Source organism: Glycine soja, chromosome 2, assembly GCF_004193775.1.
Source record: "Glycine soja cultivar W05 chromosome 2, ASM419377v2, whole genome shotgun sequence".
NCBI lineage: Eukaryota > Viridiplantae > Streptophyta > Magnoliopsida > Fabales > Fabaceae > Glycine > Glycine soja.
In genome coordinates, this window is record NC_041003.1 from 14,270,061 (window position 1) to 14,287,706 (window position 17,646).

At 30.4% G+C, this 17,646-nt stretch overlaps 2 protein-coding genes across 4 annotated transcripts; both read left to right on the forward strand.

The window, feature by feature from the left end:
- Positions 1-1,218: 1,218 nt before the first annotated feature.
- LOC114389169 lies at positions 1,219-6,080 on the forward strand. 2 transcript variants are annotated; one of them, XM_028349790.1, is made up of 6 exons: positions 1,219-1,338; positions 2,716-3,056; positions 3,759-4,069; positions 4,181-4,234; positions 4,535-5,022; positions 5,527-6,080. In XM_028349790.1, the coding sequence occupies exons 2-6, from the start codon at positions 2,764-2,766 to the stop codon at positions 5,839-5,841; spliced, it is 1,461 nt and encodes a 486-aa protein (XP_028205591.1). In that variant the 5' UTR covers positions 1,219-1,338; positions 2,716-2,763; the 3' UTR covers positions 5,842-6,080. The 2 variants fall into 2 exon arrangements, with proteins under 2 accessions (XP_028205591.1, XP_028205600.1); XM_028349799.1 differs by having other exon boundaries at positions 2,728-3,056.
- Positions 6,081-11,788: 5,708 nt separating this feature from the next.
- LOC114389184 lies at positions 11,789-13,640 on the forward strand. Of its 2 annotated transcripts, none has more exons than XM_028349808.1 (2): positions 11,789-12,073; positions 12,852-13,640. In XM_028349808.1, the coding sequence occupies exons 1-2, from the start codon at positions 11,832-11,834 to the stop codon at positions 13,408-13,410; spliced, it is 801 nt and encodes a 266-aa protein (XP_028205609.1). In that variant the 5' UTR covers positions 11,789-11,831; the 3' UTR covers positions 13,411-13,640. The 2 variants fall into 2 exon arrangements, with proteins under 2 accessions (XP_028205609.1, XP_028205616.1); XM_028349815.1 differs by having other exon boundaries at positions 11,796-12,073; positions 12,858-13,640.
- The last annotated feature ends 4,006 nt before the right edge of the window (positions 13,641-17,646 follow it).

Sequence of the window (17,646 nt, forward strand, 5' to 3'; positions counted from 1 at the left end):
ATTAATGAGGATAAGGATGAGAATCTAACTACCAACCACATGCCTATTGTAAAATGTTTTATTTAAAAGCATGTATTATTAATTAATATATTTACTACAAAATAATATTTTTTAGTATATTTTAAACATTTCATACAAAATAATCTTATTCGTCAATATTTATAGAACCATGTTGAAACTTCTTACATAAATATATAGCTATATTTTCTAAATCCTTTATTTATTGCATAAATAATCTTCTATTAAATAACTTCAAACTAGTCTTGATTGTGATGAAAAATACATATTTTGATTGGACACCGTCACAGATGTTACATGATTCTTTAAATGGAGACAAAAATAAGTATCTAATTACTTGTCTCATATCTATCATATAGTTTTCTTTAAAGTACATGTCTTGTTAGCTAATATATTTATTATAGATTATTTTTTTTACTCTATCTTTAATAATTTAATAATAGAATTGTATTGGTCAATATTCATGTAATAGTGCTGATTTTTTTTATTAGTAATATATTAAATGTGTTGAAATTAGTTTTATTATATATATATATATATTTATTGGAAAATAAATTTAATATTTTTTATATTATTGCAGATAAAATATTTTGAATTTTATATTTTTAGAGAATATAAATAACTAATTATGTTTGTCTTAATATAAAAATTTAATTTTATAAGGATATGAATTTTAAATATGTTTGAAAATAAGAGTGACCCGATATGCAATATTACTTAAATTTTATTGTATAGTAAGTAGTGTACATATGTATTAAAACTCTATTTTTATTAGGGTCTTGCTAAAAGCATCAGTTAGAAAATTAAAAAAATATATATTAAAAATAACATAAAAGTGCAATTAAAAATCATAAGAAGTATATTTTGATGCATCCCAATAATTACTTTCTTAACTTTCTTAACTAATGTGGTAATTCAAATCCATTCTCATTGAATATGAAACTTAAAAAAATAAAAAAAAAATCTAACATTAATCTAAAGCTAAATATAATCCGAAGAGAAAGATTTCTCAAATTAATTCGACAAGATTGATGGTCGATTTAATTTAAAATAAAAATAAGTGAAGTGGAACAAACAAGGATGCAACAACAACAATAAGAAGCGTGCAATGTTATGTTAGGGTAGTGCCCGACACGTGTCAATGTAAGGGAACAGAAACTTGCACTATATAAGCAGCGGCACCTGCGTGCGCTTCCACTCTTCCTAGGTTTATTTATAACGTTAAACTGCTGCAACCCACTCACTCACTCTCAACCTTGCTCCTCCACGCCGCAAACTTCGCCATTCTCTCTCGCATCTCAACCCTTTATCACTCTCTCGGTATCCTCTCTGTTCCCTCTTTCACTCTTCACACTCTTTGTTAACACATGCACGTGAAGTTTCGCCATTTCAACTTACATTTCCCCAAGTTTTTTTTTTCTTGTTTGTTTTTTCGGTTCATTTTGCAGTGACGGTTCTGTGCTTGAATGAACTTCTGCTTAACATGGTTGTGCGTTAATGTTTGTGCTTCTGCGTGTCTTTTTGTGTTGGAATTGGCCAGGCGCTGCTGGGCTTCTTCTAATTCGGTGTGCATTGGGTTGAATTGTGTGATTCTGTGTGATGAATGGTGTTTGAGTTTTTGGATTTTGGTATAGAATACTGAAATTTGTGATGAATTATTATTTGCGTCATTGGATTTTGGGGTATTTTGCAGCCTTGATCATTTTTCACTGTTTTGTTGTGAGTGATTTCTTCTTGCAGGTTCCCCTCCTTTTTTCATGAATGATATTTGAGTTTTTAGATTTTGGTATAGAATACTGAAATTTTTTTATGAATTATTATTTGTGTCATTGGAGTTTGGAGAATTTTAGCATCCTTGATCATTTTACATTTTTTGTTGTGAGTGATTTTTTCTTGCAGGTTTTTTTCCCCTTTCCTTTTATTTCGTGATTTTTTTAAAGAAAAAGAAATGGTATTGAAACGATTGGTTTTATTTACAGATGTGTCAAAGTGAATTTAGATTTTCAAGTGGATTTTGGAAGTGACATAATTGTGTTCTTTTTTTGTTGAAATAAAAGGTCTTTTGAAAGAGTTTATGATTTGAAAAGTCAGAGTGATTAGGCTATGATTTTTCAAGAAGATTATATAAGTTTTATCACTTCAATTGAATCTAGTCTTTTAAATATGATATTTAAATTCGATTTTAGTTTTTTTAATTAGAATTTCTAATAAATAATCGTTTTGGCACCACTGACTTTGTTTCTGACTTTTCGCAATATATGTTTGGATGCCACTATTTATTCAAATTTCCCCCTTTCATTGGTTACTTTGTTCTATGATTGGGTTTTATGTACACATGTATTCTGAACTTGAAGTGATACTCTCTGTCATAAGTTATTATTATCAAATGGAATTCGTTTGATATACACTTTTTTACTAGAGCTAAATGCATAGGAGACTATGGAGTGGCTAGAGCCCTGTAACTTCCTAATGCAAGCAAAATCCTTTGAAATATTGCATTATGTACTCTTTTTTATGTAGAAGTTGCTAGTTTGCTTTTGAGCTATTTAGTATTGAATCAATATCAACAATATATTGGAATGGGTTGTTTTTGTATTTGTTGAATTTACTCATGAACTTGAACATTTTGAATTTGACCGGAAAACTTTAAATGGAGCCATGTTTTTGAAATACAACCTTATGTCCCTACTGTAAAAGAGTTGCATCCAGGAAGGAGGAGGTGCAATAGAGAAGGGCTTGAGCAACATGGGTCATTTTGAGAAGCCCATCATCATTAAGGTGGAGCCTCTGGATGAACCAATTAACCCTACAAAAGTCACTGAGGACACTGAAGTCGACATTGTGAGTTTGACCAACAAGGGTGATTTTGCGTCCAACAAAGTTGAGGACCCCGACGCAACTGACTATTCTAGCTCATTTTCTGGCACTACGTCTGATGCTGAAAATGGTTCTAGATTGAGTGATGCTGAAGTGGAGTCAGAATTCTTGGGTGATAATGGCTTGGCAGACACTTTTGATGGTTCTGCATTTCCAAAGAGGTGTTTTTTATTCCCAATCAGTAATCAGTAGATTTTACATTCTTTTGCCTGGAAATAGATTAGCTATCAATATCTAAACAAAGAATCCAGGTCTTATGAAATTGTTGATAAGTCATTAAAGTTACAAATAAAATCCATATATGCACTCAAATGTTCAAATTAGATAGTGGGTGTTTAACAATTAAAAAATCTTAGCATATCTGCATACTGCTTTAGTAATAATAATTATTGAAAGAGGTTAAAAGGTATGGAATTTGAAAGTTATAATCTCCAGTTGTATATGGTGTGCTAGTGTTTTGGTTTGATGTTTCAGTAGGAGAGTAGGTTATTTTCCCACCCTACCTCTATGCAACTCCTTAGATATTGCATGCACTTCAATTTATATTATTAAATCCTGACAATTGTTCATCACCTATAGTTCTAGTAGTAACTCTTGATGGAAGAATTTTGGCTCTGCACCTAGTAAAGATTGGTATTGGAAAACCAATCAGCATTGTTTATGTGGTCTGCCATATTATCAATGTCTTCTTTAGAGACCATTAATGATCAATCTGTTTTTCCATAAGCTAATCATTAATTGGCGGTGGTATACCACTATACTTGGTTAGTTGGTGTTTAATGGTGAAGCAATGTTCTTGAATATTTTTTCTTTTGTTACATTATACTGTTATTTATTCATATTAACGTTTTGTGTAACTGTAGGAAGAGGAAGTTGACCGATCATTGGAGGAACTTTATACGACCTCTAATGTGGCGTTGCAAATGGACAGAACTAAGAATTAGGGAAATTAACTCACAAGCATTAAAATACAGCAAAGAGCTTGCAGGATATGACAAGGGGAAACATACAGCACCTGATGAATTTACTTTAGAAGAGTTTGGTTCAAAGTCATTGCCATTTTTGGGTGAACAGCTCAGAAGTAAGGCCAAAAAGAGAAGAAAAAGGAAGAAAGTTGAAGACACAACTGATATTGGATCGTATACGTCACATCATTATATTTTCTCCTATCTCGGTACCACTCATTTATTTTGATACCTGATTTGCTTATCTTTTCTCATTGTTTACCAACCACTTGTCCCTGCTTTAGAGAAGTGTGTGACTCTTTTCTTTACTTATATTGTAGAGAATAAGAAGTCTGATCCGGATGGGTATTTGGCTGATGATTTTGGTAATCCAGGTTAGAAAATTTGCTTTGTAATGATACCCAATGTCTTGCTGCTATAATGTTAAATCAGTGGTTCAGTGGTGCTATTAGCATCTCTTGTATTCTTTTCCCTTGAGATAAAAGGATTAAAAAAAAAAACTTTTATAGTCAACTGCATTAGCATTATGTCAGTGGTTTGTGTGTGTTGACTCGTCTTTCAATTTCATTGTATTCACTGTTGGCAGTTCTAGTCTGCCAGTCATTTGCCTCTTAATCACATTTTGACTTGTATCTAATTCATGACTAATGTTTTTATACTCTCTCTTGGTATAGTGATCACAGAGCCGCATGTGAATTCAACAGACAGATTTGGCATTGGAGAAGATCGACCTTTGCTGGATTTCAATGAAACTGATGTTTCCTTCAAGCAGCTGCTTTTGACAATAGACAACACACATACTAGGATCCACAAGCTGAAGAGTAATGTTGATGGAATCGTGTCCAAAAAGGCTTCAAAGTTTTCTTCATCAGAAAATTTGAGCTTTCTTCTTCATCATGGTGATGTGCAGCAGACTAGCTCTGTTGAAAGTCCTACAATCTCTGCAGGGAATGGAGATACGGCATCTATTGGGGTTATTTATAATTCAACTCAGCATGAACCCGACTTTGATATAGGAGATTTTGTTATGCAGGATAGTGCTATTTCAAGTTATGGAGGAGTTCCAATGATTCCTGATATAATTGAGAGCACTGTTGGCTTATTGTCTGCTGCTGATGTCACCCTCCATTCGGCCTTCGTTGTTGACTCGTGTGAAGATGTAGTAAGTTTTCTCAAAAGAAGTATTACATAGTTTAAGTTCTACCTATAATTTCTGCCATTCCTTTTCAGATGATGGCTAGAAAATGTTTTATGCAATGAAATATAACTTATTTAGATATTTAGACTGTTGGATAAAATGTGAGAAGAGAAAAAGTGTTATATAAAATTAAATAAAGACAAACTTCATTTTCATCTTTTTGTGTCCACAATTCTTTATTGTTCATTTGCTAAACAATATTGTGTGATTTCTTTCTCATGGTTTTGATATATATATGGTATATGTCTTCCAACATATAACTGTGCACCAATGCTTTTTTGACATTTCTTTTGAAATATTGTTATATTCTGATCTCTTTTGCCAATGAATCTGTATCAAACATCATACCTATTCAAGGTGTTGCTTGAGATAATGCTACTGCTAATTCGCTAAACTTGGAAGTTTGTTATCAATGATGGTGGTTTTACATATCAGAAAAATATTCACATTTGACATTTATGGTTGCAGATGGTGGACAATGTCTTGATACATGAGGTAGCTGAAACAGATGAGCACACCTTTGCAAGCCACTATCCCATGGAGAGGCTTCAGGACGTGGAGAAAGACGAAGAAGGGGAAGAAAGTCCGAATCCTGTTCCTATCCCCTTGTCAGATATTAATACAGCAACAACAAACCCTGCAGTGTCTGAAGAGCAATCAACTATCAAGTCCTGCATGTATAGAGATGGGAACATTCCCAAGAACAAAAGAAAACGCGGGGAGCGCAAAGCGTGTTCAGGCGGTTGGAGCAAGAAATGCTCGGGGGATTCTGAGAACCCGTGAGCAAGTCTTCTCAATCAGAAGTGACTACATGTAGCTTACTTTTTCTCCCTCAACTTGACAGATGTTGTTAATACTTTAAAGGTTATAGTGAATAACTATTATAGTCATTTCGGATGAGGAACTGGTTTCATTCTGATTTTCGGATTCTATACTTCACACCCATCAATTTGGGTTTGGATGTGAGAACAATCTTTTTCAATTTGATCTATATATGAAAAGAAAATTTAATTCAATTTTTACATGTGCATTTATTTTTAATTTGATTGAGGGTAGCTAGCCTTGGTGAAACAATAAGAGTTGTTGTGTCACTAGGTCAAATTTGAGTTGTGGAATCAGCTTCTTGCAAATTCAAGGTTTTTAAGGCTACCTGCAATAAACTCGTAATGGGTGAGATTGGCCTTTTTCTTTTGAGAAATTATTACATGATTTCATACCACCAAGATCTTGGTCAATATTTACGTAACAAATAATTGATTCTTATTACTTATTTATTGTAAATTGAAAAATTAGGACACATTTAGTTGTGGAATCAGCATCTTAAGGCTACCTGCCATAAGTTCATAGTGAATGAGAATGACCCTTTTTTTTTCGAGAAATTATTACATAATCTTATACTTCCATGTTTTACGTACCACATAACCAAGTCTTATTGATCTTTTCTTGTAAACTGAAAAATTCAGTTATGTCATGTGGAAAATGATCAATCTTTACATGATACATAATCTGGTTTTATTAAAAAAATTCATAAACTGAAAATTTTAGCTATATATCACATGGAGATTAATTTGGATTATGACGACATAGTAGTTTAACATCATGTAATAATTTATCATTCACTAGACTATCGTGAGGGAGCTTTATGGCATCAAGTTGTCCTTTTTTATTTTTTATAAATTGATTCTCACTATTTGCTGCTGTTATGATAATGTCAGTTAAATCATAACACTGACAAATGTAGGGAACAAATCGAAAAAGAATATCACATTTAATGACTTACGTGACAATGATTTCTTTATTTAATTCATATATTTCCAGAAACTTCATAATAAACTGAAAATGAATGTCACGAACATAAAAACCACAAATATATTTTTAATGTATTCCTAGTTTATTATTTCTTCTTTTTTTTATAAATAAATATAGAGTTTTTATCTAAAACTAAATAGAGTTGATTGGTCTTAAATGTCCTTGTCCTTCAGATACTCCTGAATTGAGCGTGAGGCTAACTGTAGGTTTGATGAGGGATCAGAATGAATGAGAATAAGAGATAATGACTTCTAAAAAACAAACCAGAGATTGCACGTGAATGTGCCATGCACGCATCATGATATATATTTTCAGTGCTCGCCAAATAATCCATTTGATTTTAATTTTTGCATGATGATCAAGTTGTTGGATTCTATAATAATATTCTCCCATATGTCTGGCCTCCTTATATTTAGTTAAATTTTGATCCTTATATTATTACACTACAATAATGAATGCTTTATTTTGGTTAGGCTCAATTTTTCCATGCCAATGGAAGTTCAGTTTATAGAAAACAGGATCTCAATGAAGCAATTTTCTTCACACAGTCAAAAAAGAAAAGGAGTACGATAATAATTTACTAGTTCAGCCTCAGTTTATATCTTTCTCCAGATGTAATATCTTTTCACAGTCCCTGTTTTAAAGGAAAATTTTGATAACCACTTCTACAAATGGACACAATTTTAGTCAACGGGATAAAATATATTAGAAAAATATACATCTCATTTTAGGTGGAAGAAGAGAGGAATAGGAAGGAAAAAAAAGTAGAGAAAGAAATTGATAGATGTAATAAGAAATAAAGAAAATGAAATAAAAATGAGATAAAAAGAGAAAATAAATTTATTTTCATAATTACATTTCAATAGGTATGTACCTTCAACAACTAACATCCTCAATCCGTATGATAATTGTCTTATAATTGATTCACAACTGATTCTGTTTAATCTGGACAAAAGCACATACCAAAAAATGAAATGATATGTATCATGAGTGTAAAATTTTTTACACTATCAACTAATTAGAAATAATATTTAATATGATGTCTAGGTGGTCATTATTAATGTCAACAAATTATCATGATAACTTATAAATGGATAGTATTGTAAATTTTACATTATTAGTATATATTTTATTTTTTCTTATAATAATTCAAATATATTTTTTATTATTAATTTAAGAAGTGAATTTCTTCCTCAAAAGATTCTTCAGTATCTTGAATTTGTGATAGTTCCTAAAAGCGTTAATCTTCACCAGAACTAATCAAAAGATATAAAAAACTTGTAAAGTAATGTAAATGTAAGATCGTAAGGAAAAGTACAAATCAATAAGAGAATTATGTAAATGAAAACAAGAAAGACAGTAAAAAAGAAGAATAAAGAATTTTGTTATATCCCAGCACTCTTTCACACGCACAAGCTGGGGAAATTTTCTCATGTTTATTTTTTAATTAATTGAAAGTAGTTTGATTATTTGATATAGTCACCAGATCTTAAATTCCGTAAAGTTAGCAAAGGACCCAAAGGTGGTGTAGACACCGCAGTAGTAGCAGCATTAGCATCTCTTCGTGCTTTTGATTGGAAGGTCTTCGTTCCATTCCAAAGTGAACAAAATGATTTCCATGGTCTACAATGTACAAAAAAGCAAAAGATGACTGAAAGTCTGAAAACCTCTTCTTCTTTTTGACCCCTCCTAGTCACTCAATAAATAATAAATAATAATAATAATAATTATTATTATTATTATGTTTATGTTTAGGTTATAGCTAGGATTTTTAAATAGTTTGATTATGGAGGTTTAGTATGCTTTGGGTTATCTCTTGTTGTTATTAACTCAGTATGGAATTCTTAATGAAGGATAGAAAAATTGAGACCAGCCTTGATGGATTTAATATCTCAGCATATATATGCACTTAAGATGCAAAATATGATCAGTTTCATAAGAAATTGCATGTTTATTAATTTACCTTACGACTTAATCTTTATTGAATGACAATTGCCAAGATGCCAACCAACATCTCTAATCATAATGTCTTTTTTCTCTTTGTTGCAGCTTTTTGGAGTTTGGGGGATAGAGAAATACGTAGCACCACAACACCTTTAACAAAATTTAATATTTTAATAAACCAAGTGGCAAAATAATTGTAACCATATTGGGTTTTAGAATTCTTAAACTTGACATGCATAACTCTCCATTATGTACTAATTGAACATCTCAAGTATCATTTCACTATGAGTATTACTCTTATATTTAAGAAACCTTTTGGAGTTCTTTTTTGTTTGGTCTTCTTAAATAAAGTGGAGGCAACTAGATGGTTTAAAACTAATATTCTCTCCAATAAGCATCATAATTGAGAAAAAAAATCTCAAAATAAGTGTTATATTTAATTTTTAATATAATATTAATTATTTTTTCTTACTAAAATTCCTAATAAATATATTACTTTAGCTTTTTAATATAATCTTAATACTAAGGTTAGTTTTATACCATTATCATTTTCTTTTATTTATTTATGATTTTGTTTGTCTGTGTAAATAAGTTAAAACCACACTTATTTTAATACGAAAGAAAAAACACTTATTTTAAGATGAATTTTTTCATCACATTCCTCATAGAGATTAAGGTAGATTCCGCCATTAAAAAACATTATCTATGGAGTATCTCAAATGACTTGCATGAGTGTTTGTGAGTTTGGTTGTGCAAGTATCATTTCTATCTTAAAATCATGCGTGAAAGGGTATTAATTGTATAGCATGAGTCAAGAATTAATTACACCAATTTTTTGGCCAAACATCGAAAATAATTCCTTTCTTCGAACGTCCCCATTATCAACATAAGCAGAAAAGGTACAGGAGCTTGTGTAATAATTGCACAACACAAGTTCACAGTCATTAGAAATTAATCGGTCCTTATGCGTATGCATGACACGGAGCGTTTTCAAATGGTGATGTTCCCATGAAAGGAAATTATAGCTCCTTTTCTAGATATACTTTGAATTTGAAGAAATGTGATAGAGATAGGAATAGGATATATAAAATTGTTGAGGCAAGGAATTAATTGCAAATACGTGTAGCTCCAAAATTCCGTGTAATTTGATGGAACTTCTGTTGACCCTTGACGAAAGGAGTCAAGAGATTCATGGGGGAAATATGATTTTAATTTTTGGGATCACAACTTTGAATTAGGAACCAAATGATATAATCCTCCTATAGGTTACTCAAATATCACATAAAACATCTCAAATTGATGGAATTTGATAGCATGAGATTTAGGTTTGTAAGGTACTTGGTATGGATAAGAAGTTTTTTAGTATTATTGCAAAAGCTTGCAACCTTCTTATCTGTGAAATATCTTTTTATAATTTTTATCAATAAATTTAACTAATTTGTGTCCTTTTTAAAACTTGATTTTATAAGCAAATATCTACTATATGTATCCATTTTAAACTACTAACTAGTAATGTGTATCCCATGTACTACGACTATTTTAAATTTAAGTAAAGTTTAAAAAATATAAACTAGAATAAAAATATTTAAATTATAAGAGGATGCATAACTGAGTTCAATAAAAAGTATAAAATATAAGTAGCTTAAATTTAATGGAAAAGTTTTTTTTTAAAAAAAAGTAAAATATAATTTAAGAGGTTAAATAGTTTACATTTTTTGTGTATATAAGTAGTTGAAATTTGTGATGAAAAAAATTAATATAAAAATTTAAATGTAAATTAAGTTGAGATTTGAAGGATAACAAAAAATTCTTGACATGAAAGGAAAAATAAAAAAGTATTAGTTTATTTAAAAAAAATATAAAAAAGTATTAATTAATGACGAAACAATTGTTTTAAAGAAAAATAAATTATTATAAAAAAAACACTTATGTGCATAAAATGAAAATTTAAATTTATAATAATAGTAAATAAAAATGTGATTTTTTTTACAACAATGATAATTTTCTTGAATTTCTTTTTTATTAATCTATGCCATTGCCCAAAATATTAAACTGTGTCAGACAGAACAATCCCGAACCGATTAGAGGTTGACTAAATTTATCAACCCATTTGCAAAAAGAGATCCATTTTATAATTCCTGGCATTGAATCTCAACATGTTAGAATAATGAGTGATGCCAGCGAAGGAGATATAATACGTGAAAACCATAACACATTCTGTTCAATTAAATTATCTCTCAAGCGTGTGCAAGATCCCATAACATTTACAATTTAATATGAGAATTTAATTTCAATACACTAGATTACCGTGCGACGATTTATATACTTTCAAAATTTTAGAAAACTTTTTAAATATGATAGTTATTATATAAGTCAATCATTTTTAACAACACCACAATTCATTACAGTATTAAAAAAATCTGTACACTATCATCAGATCAAAAGTGTGAATCAATTAACTTATGATTATTTTAGTTTAATAAAAAATCTTAACTTCAAGTTCATAATTGTATTAGGAAAAGTTTTACAATTTTTAATAGTTATATCTCACTCGAACATAATTCTCTCTTATAGAGGATATTTGTGTTTAGACAATTTTTTTTACACTATTAATATACTTCAATTAAATTCTTAAAATGGAATAAAATAACTTTACGTAATTACTTTTGTTAATAAATTTTGGTCCACTTATCATTACCTTGAGAGAGTTTGTTATTCTAGGCAAGTGAACAGAGTTGAGGTTTAGCAGCCCATAATTTTTCTGTCATAAAGGCAGGCCAAGCATGTTTTACACCAATTAATTGCCTCTATGATCTCCTCTTCCTAGCAATCATATAAGATTAGGGGGCAAAACATGATTAAGGCTCCAGAAAGTAATGAATTTAATAAGGGCCATTCTTCTTTCCTTTTTGAAGAGCTAGGGGGCCACACCTTGGTAATTACATTAAAAGTAGTAACATTTTTACTTTGCTTTGAAATTTCAAAATCTCTTTCTCTCTCACTCAAAATCAGAAGGCATCATGGCAGCCAAAGCAAAAGGAAGGGGTTGGCTTACAATAAAGAATGGGAGAAAAGGAAAGAAGCACGTTGCCAACCCCATCTTAGTAGATTCACATACTTCAGCAGCAAAAGCCTCTTCTTCTTCTTCTTCTTCTTCTTCACTCTCTTCACAAATGAAAATACTTTGCTCTCTTCCTCCAACTCTCTCATACTTTCACTTTTCTTTGTTCATGCAAGATCCAAAGAACGATTCAAACACAAGGTATGTTGTATTGTTATGTATCCTCTACCTTTTCCTCTGCTTCACACTTGAACACACACCCTACACCCATGTTGAGAATTTAATTATCTTATATACTTAGCTTTCTCTCATCATATACATTACTATATTCTTTTTTGCTTACTAATAAATGTTTCTATAAATATGTGATCATCTATAAGCTCATGTTGAGGCTATATTGCTTTTTATTAGTTAGTTGTGGAGAAAAATGAAAATGCTCATCACATTATTCCTCTAAGGCCTAAAACTAAAACTAACTCTCTTGTCCCGAATTAGTCAAAAAAATGGGGTGCACTATGTCATCTTTTTAGTAATTTTTTATTGGTTCAACCTTGTGGAGACCAAGTTTAACCTCTGCAGATTATAGTCTTTCAATGATGTTATGAATTTGACCAACCCCCAAAAAAAAAACATCATTCATGCCAAGGTAGGAAAGTCAAATTCTCTGGCTGATCTGCTTTTTAGCTTCTTTTTTCAATAGTGAGCCTAAATTTGGAAAATTACCAGTTAGTTAATTGGCATAGGCAAAGTTTAGATTAACTTTGTTACAAAGCTTCTAAACTTGACCCTCTCCCCAAATTTTCTTAAGGTTGAGAAAGAGCAAATAAATTCAATTTTATATTCCACTTGCACAATTGCTTCTTCTGCATGCCATTTTAGAAAAAGAATAAAAAAAAATGAAAGTAGTGAAGGGTATGAATCAAGCAGCTGCAGCTGCATCATCTCAAGAATTCATGCATGACATCCACTTCATTTCAAGTTGCAGGAAGCCATGGTACCAAAGAGCAATTGAGGTGACTAGCCTATGGAAAAGTGTATCAAAATCCACAGAAATTCCAACACCTAATTCTTCAACTTTATGGAAGAGATCATCATCAATGCCAAAATCCCCTCAAGTCCCTACTACACCAAGTCCTAACAACAAGAACAAGCTAAGAAAATGTGCCTCTCTAAAGGTTGCATCATCCTTCACAAGGGTTTGTCTTTGTGCTCCAATCTATTCCTACAACGAGATTTTAAGAGCTGAGGTGCCACCTAGAAGAAGCAATAGTTATCCAAGATCAAAGCCATTGCATGCTTCACATGAGAGAACTCCTAGTGCTAGACTTAGCACTGAGGGAAGGAGGGTATTTAGGGGCAAATCATTGACTGATGATGTTCTAATGAGGAGGTTTGTGATTGAGGAAGAGGCAATGATGCAAATTAGAAGAAGAAATCAAATGGAAGTTATTAGGAAGAGGAGTATGATGAGGAGAAAAAAGCTTGGGCCTAGTCCTCTTAGTAGAATGGTTATGGCAAATGATATTGGACAATTTTAATTTGATTGGTCCAATTTGGTTAGTGTCCAGTCCCATTGGTGAATTTTGATTCTCCATATTAATGCCTCACCTTTCCCTTTTTTTTTCTTTGGCCTTAATTTCATTCACTGAACTTTTTCACCTCGTGTGACAAGTTTCTACTACTGGGATTATCTTATAATTGCAACATATCTTTAGTTTTAGAAGACCCAATTTTAAGTGGGTTTGATTTAATGATATTGCTATGTATAGCTCCGATCAGAATCACAACTTTTAATTTCATTTCTATATTCATTCCCATGGATTTAGTTAGAAAAGATTCTTTTCTTAAACAAAGTGGTGCGTGTTTGGAGATATAAGAATGATACAATGGTTATGGAAGGATGAAAGGAAAAGGGGGAGAGAGATAACAGATTTGAATCTCTCAAATTGACATTTCTAATAAAACTAATTAAAAAAAAAGAGTACTTGCAAAGAACAAGTCAAACGTATACCGAATCTTAACTTCTCAAATCAACAAAATGCAGCCAACTAACTTCTATGTGTAGAGTCCTTAATTTGCTTATAAGACACTCTAAAAACGTAATTCATGAATGACTTATAAAACTTGTAGAGCAAGGATAGCGGTTATCTAATTTGTATCTGAAAGGCCAAGTTAGGTTGTTTTGTGACTACTAATGTGACTCTCTGATACCCCCACGCATGCTTCATATTTAACTTATTAGGCTCCTTAACGTAATTTACAATTTTCAAATTCTAGAGTAGAGAAGGAAACGTTAATATAGAACTGTTAAAAACTAGAGCAAATTTGTTTCTGCTTTCCTCCTCAGAATGGATTGAGTTAATTCATGTGAAAAGTTCTAAGTAGATTAAACTAGTATCACTATCTTCTATGAAACTAACCTTGTGTTAATTCAAAACTTAATTAAGTAAAAGGCTGTAATGAATTCAAAATTATTGTTTAACTTTTTTAACTATGATTTTAATAGCAAATGTAGACTTTCTTTCTTCTTTTTTGGACAGAAACAATATGTGGACTTTCTAAAGAATGTAGATGTTGAATTTTCAAGAATCTTATAAAACTTTTATCATTTGGGTTTTACACTAGTTACAACCGTTATTTTGCTAGATTGAGAAGGTAAAGAGTGTTGAGAGTTGGTAACTTACACCGGGATATTTATATAATAAGATAGTATCAATCCATTACCAACCGAATTTTAATTAGCTTACTAATATTCGTTAGTGAAAATAAGTCAACCTAAATACTTATGAACACCGGATTTGGGTTGGTATTAATGGAAAATATTATAAATACTTATGAACACTTCCAAAAGATTTTGTCCGTAGCAATCTTTTAAATTAATTGGTATAATAAAAGACATGCACCTGAAAGATCAATAGGATATGGGACATTGAAACATAATCTCTAATTTTATTTTTTTATACTATTGATATGAGTATTTACCAATTTTATTTATAATTAATTTTTGTCAAAAAATTTGACATGTCACTTTTAATAAAATTTCTTCTTTTAATTATAATTTTTTTCATTTATAAATTTGAGATTTTATCAAATTAAAAATCACTCGAATTAATGATTTCTTCAATTCTATAAATGAACAGGTTGTAGAGTAGTTTTATTTATTTTTCTCCTAAATATATCATTTCTACTAGTTTAGCAAATAACATGAGCCTAGAACAATTTGCAAAGGAGAACATGGGACACGGAACTGAAGGTCTAGAGCACCTTGTGAATTGACATTTGTGCTTCAACTCAACATTAATTACAGATACCATAGCATCATGATGTGATAGAAGAAAAATATTGGTTACCTACCAAGACCTGCTTTATAAATTATTACAAGATAAATACTGCTTTGTTCTCTGTCCGAGGAAATAATAAAGACAACCCTATCTGGGTATTAAACGAACCATAATTAATAGCCCTACAAGATTTCACTAGATTAAATTCTATCAATTTTATTTGTAACATTAGAAAATGGTAACTTCATCACTAGAAAAGTTCTCTCTCTCTTTTTTTTGTTTTATAGAGAAAAGTTCTATCTTTATATCATTAAGAATTTATGTTTTAAAGAAAAAAATGAGAGAATTTAAATCTTAATTAAAGATTTGCTTCTTCACAAAACTATGATAATTAATTATTTCAAAAGTCAAATACCTTCTATGTTTAAACTCAAAAAGATGTAAAATTTTATTACATTTGTATATGTGAAAATGATTTAATTATTATTAGTCTTGATATAATCGAGTGTGTTAGGAACATCGTGATCTCTAATTCAAGGGAAAAAAATAGTTTCTACGTTTTATCTAACCTATACGCACGAGATGGCCTTGTGCTCTTTGATTTTTATGAAAAAGTGCTTAGTTGAAGGAATCTTTCAATTTCCTCCTCCGTTCCCCACATAAACAAACAACCCAAATAGTTGGGTTTATTGTGTTATATTTTGGAATCTCTGAACCTGATGGAGATTCCAAAATGTCAGCCATGAGATGAATGTTCAAACACTTTTTATTTAATCCGTTCCCAAGTCATGTTCATATTATTTTTATTTCAGTTATTGTCGATTGGATCCTACGGATGACCCTGAAAACAACCAAATTCTAATTTCATATTTTCATTCACATGAAAGAGAACCAAAACTCTAATCCCCCCCTAGTGGTGACCCCTGTTTTTGGTTCGTACCGTACTTGTTTTATTTTTTTAAGTATTAGAAGAAAAATATTAATATATGCAAGAACTCATGTTACACATGTTTTTGTGCTTTTAAAGTATATATATGAGAAAAAATATATTTTTATTATATGCTTTTGGTTAGACGTAGGTTATGTCCGACAAAATTAATTGAAAATTAAAAAAATTAACTAATAATTGGAAGTTGAAAAACTAACTCATTAAATTAAAAATGTTTAGAAAAATTAATTGTTGAAGTAGTTAAAGTATAAAATAATAGAAAAATATAAAATCACGACTCATGTAAAAAATATAACAAGAAAAATGAATAAATATATCAAAGATAAAAATAAAAAAATATAAAAAGTTAAAAATTAACGTTTTAAAAAATATTATTTTAAATAATGTTTCAAAAAATGTTAAAAACTATTAAAAATGGTTTATTTATCAAATAGTCAAATAATTTTTTCAGCTAATAAAAAATACTAGAAACTTACTGAAATATCTCACCGAACATAATTGTAATTGAAATCTTGTAATTTTATTAATAATTTGATTTTCAAACTTTAAAATATATATGGATTTACTCTTTTTTTTTTTAACTTTAATAAACCATGATGAATTCTTAGAAAGAAAAGACTATATTTGCATAATTTATAAAGTATAAAAGTTTACAGATCAAATTTACCAATATGAAAATATAAAATCTGTAATCATATTTGACAGAAAGTATAACGACTATACAAACATATTTTTTTCTTAAAGCTTATTGAGAGATATTGCCTAGACATGTTACACGACCAATAAACAAAAGGTCCATTAAACAAGGATTAAACTTGAATTTTATGAATGAACAAATTTGATTGAGTGAATTGTGATCTTAGACGAAAATTAATTATCACAGAACAGATTAAGAATTTGCACCATGGTTTAAAAAACTGTTAGCCAAAAAAGGGTCGTTGGCAATTATTGAACCGTACCTTTTGGAGGTCAATTCTCTGAGTTGAGCAAATTACCCTTATTACAATTTCCAAATTTCAAAATTTGAGCAATTCAATCAACATGTGTTGTCGGTCTATTATTGTCCAAACATTTCTTTTTTATATGATTAATTAGTTTCATAAAAATAATCTGGTACTAAACAGTTTTGATTAAATGAAGCGTACTAAGCTAGCTAGTAATGAGTTTTTAATTTGGTTGGATGATGGGTCACGTGCGAAGACAGGGAGGAATAATAATAGATGAATGTGTGAACCCTAGTGCAATACTATGAAGGACACTTAATTCACACTTGTGCTTGTGACTTGCCACATATATTTTTTTATTAAAAATAATTTTATTCCAATCAAATAAGACTCTTATGAATAATAATTTTTCTACAAATATTTAAGATTTAACTCAAATTTTATTCCCATGCTGCACTTCTCTGTGGTTTCCAAGCCACCCCAACATTATCTCTACGCAGGTTGTACCTGTGCATGTGGGGTACGTTACTGCTACCACCCACTGCACTTTCCATCGAGTGAAAACCACGCTCTAGTACTCTATGCTTGGGTCTTGTACAA

Excerpts from the sequence above, each read along its gene's own strand:
- LOC114389169 (XM_028349790.1), top strand. The coding sequence starts at position 2,764 with ATGGGTCATTTTGAGAAGCCCATCATCATTAAGGTGGAGCCTCTGGAT. Across the intron at positions 4,235-4,534 it reads TGATGATTTTGGTAATCCAG|TGATCACAGAGCCGCATGTG; the intron begins GTTAGAAAATTT and ends CTCTTGGTATAG. Across the intron at positions 5,023-5,526 it reads TTGACTCGTGTGAAGATGTA|ATGGTGGACAATGTCTTGAT; the intron begins GTAAGTTTTCTC and ends TTATGGTTGCAG.
- LOC114389184 (XM_028349808.1), top strand. The coding sequence starts at position 11,832 with ATGGCAGCCAAAGCAAAAGGAAGGGGTTGGCTTACAATAAAGAATGGG. Across the intron at positions 12,074-12,851 it reads AAGAACGATTCAAACACAAG|TTGCAGGAAGCCATGGTACC; the intron begins GTATGTTGTATT and ends CTTCATTTCAAG.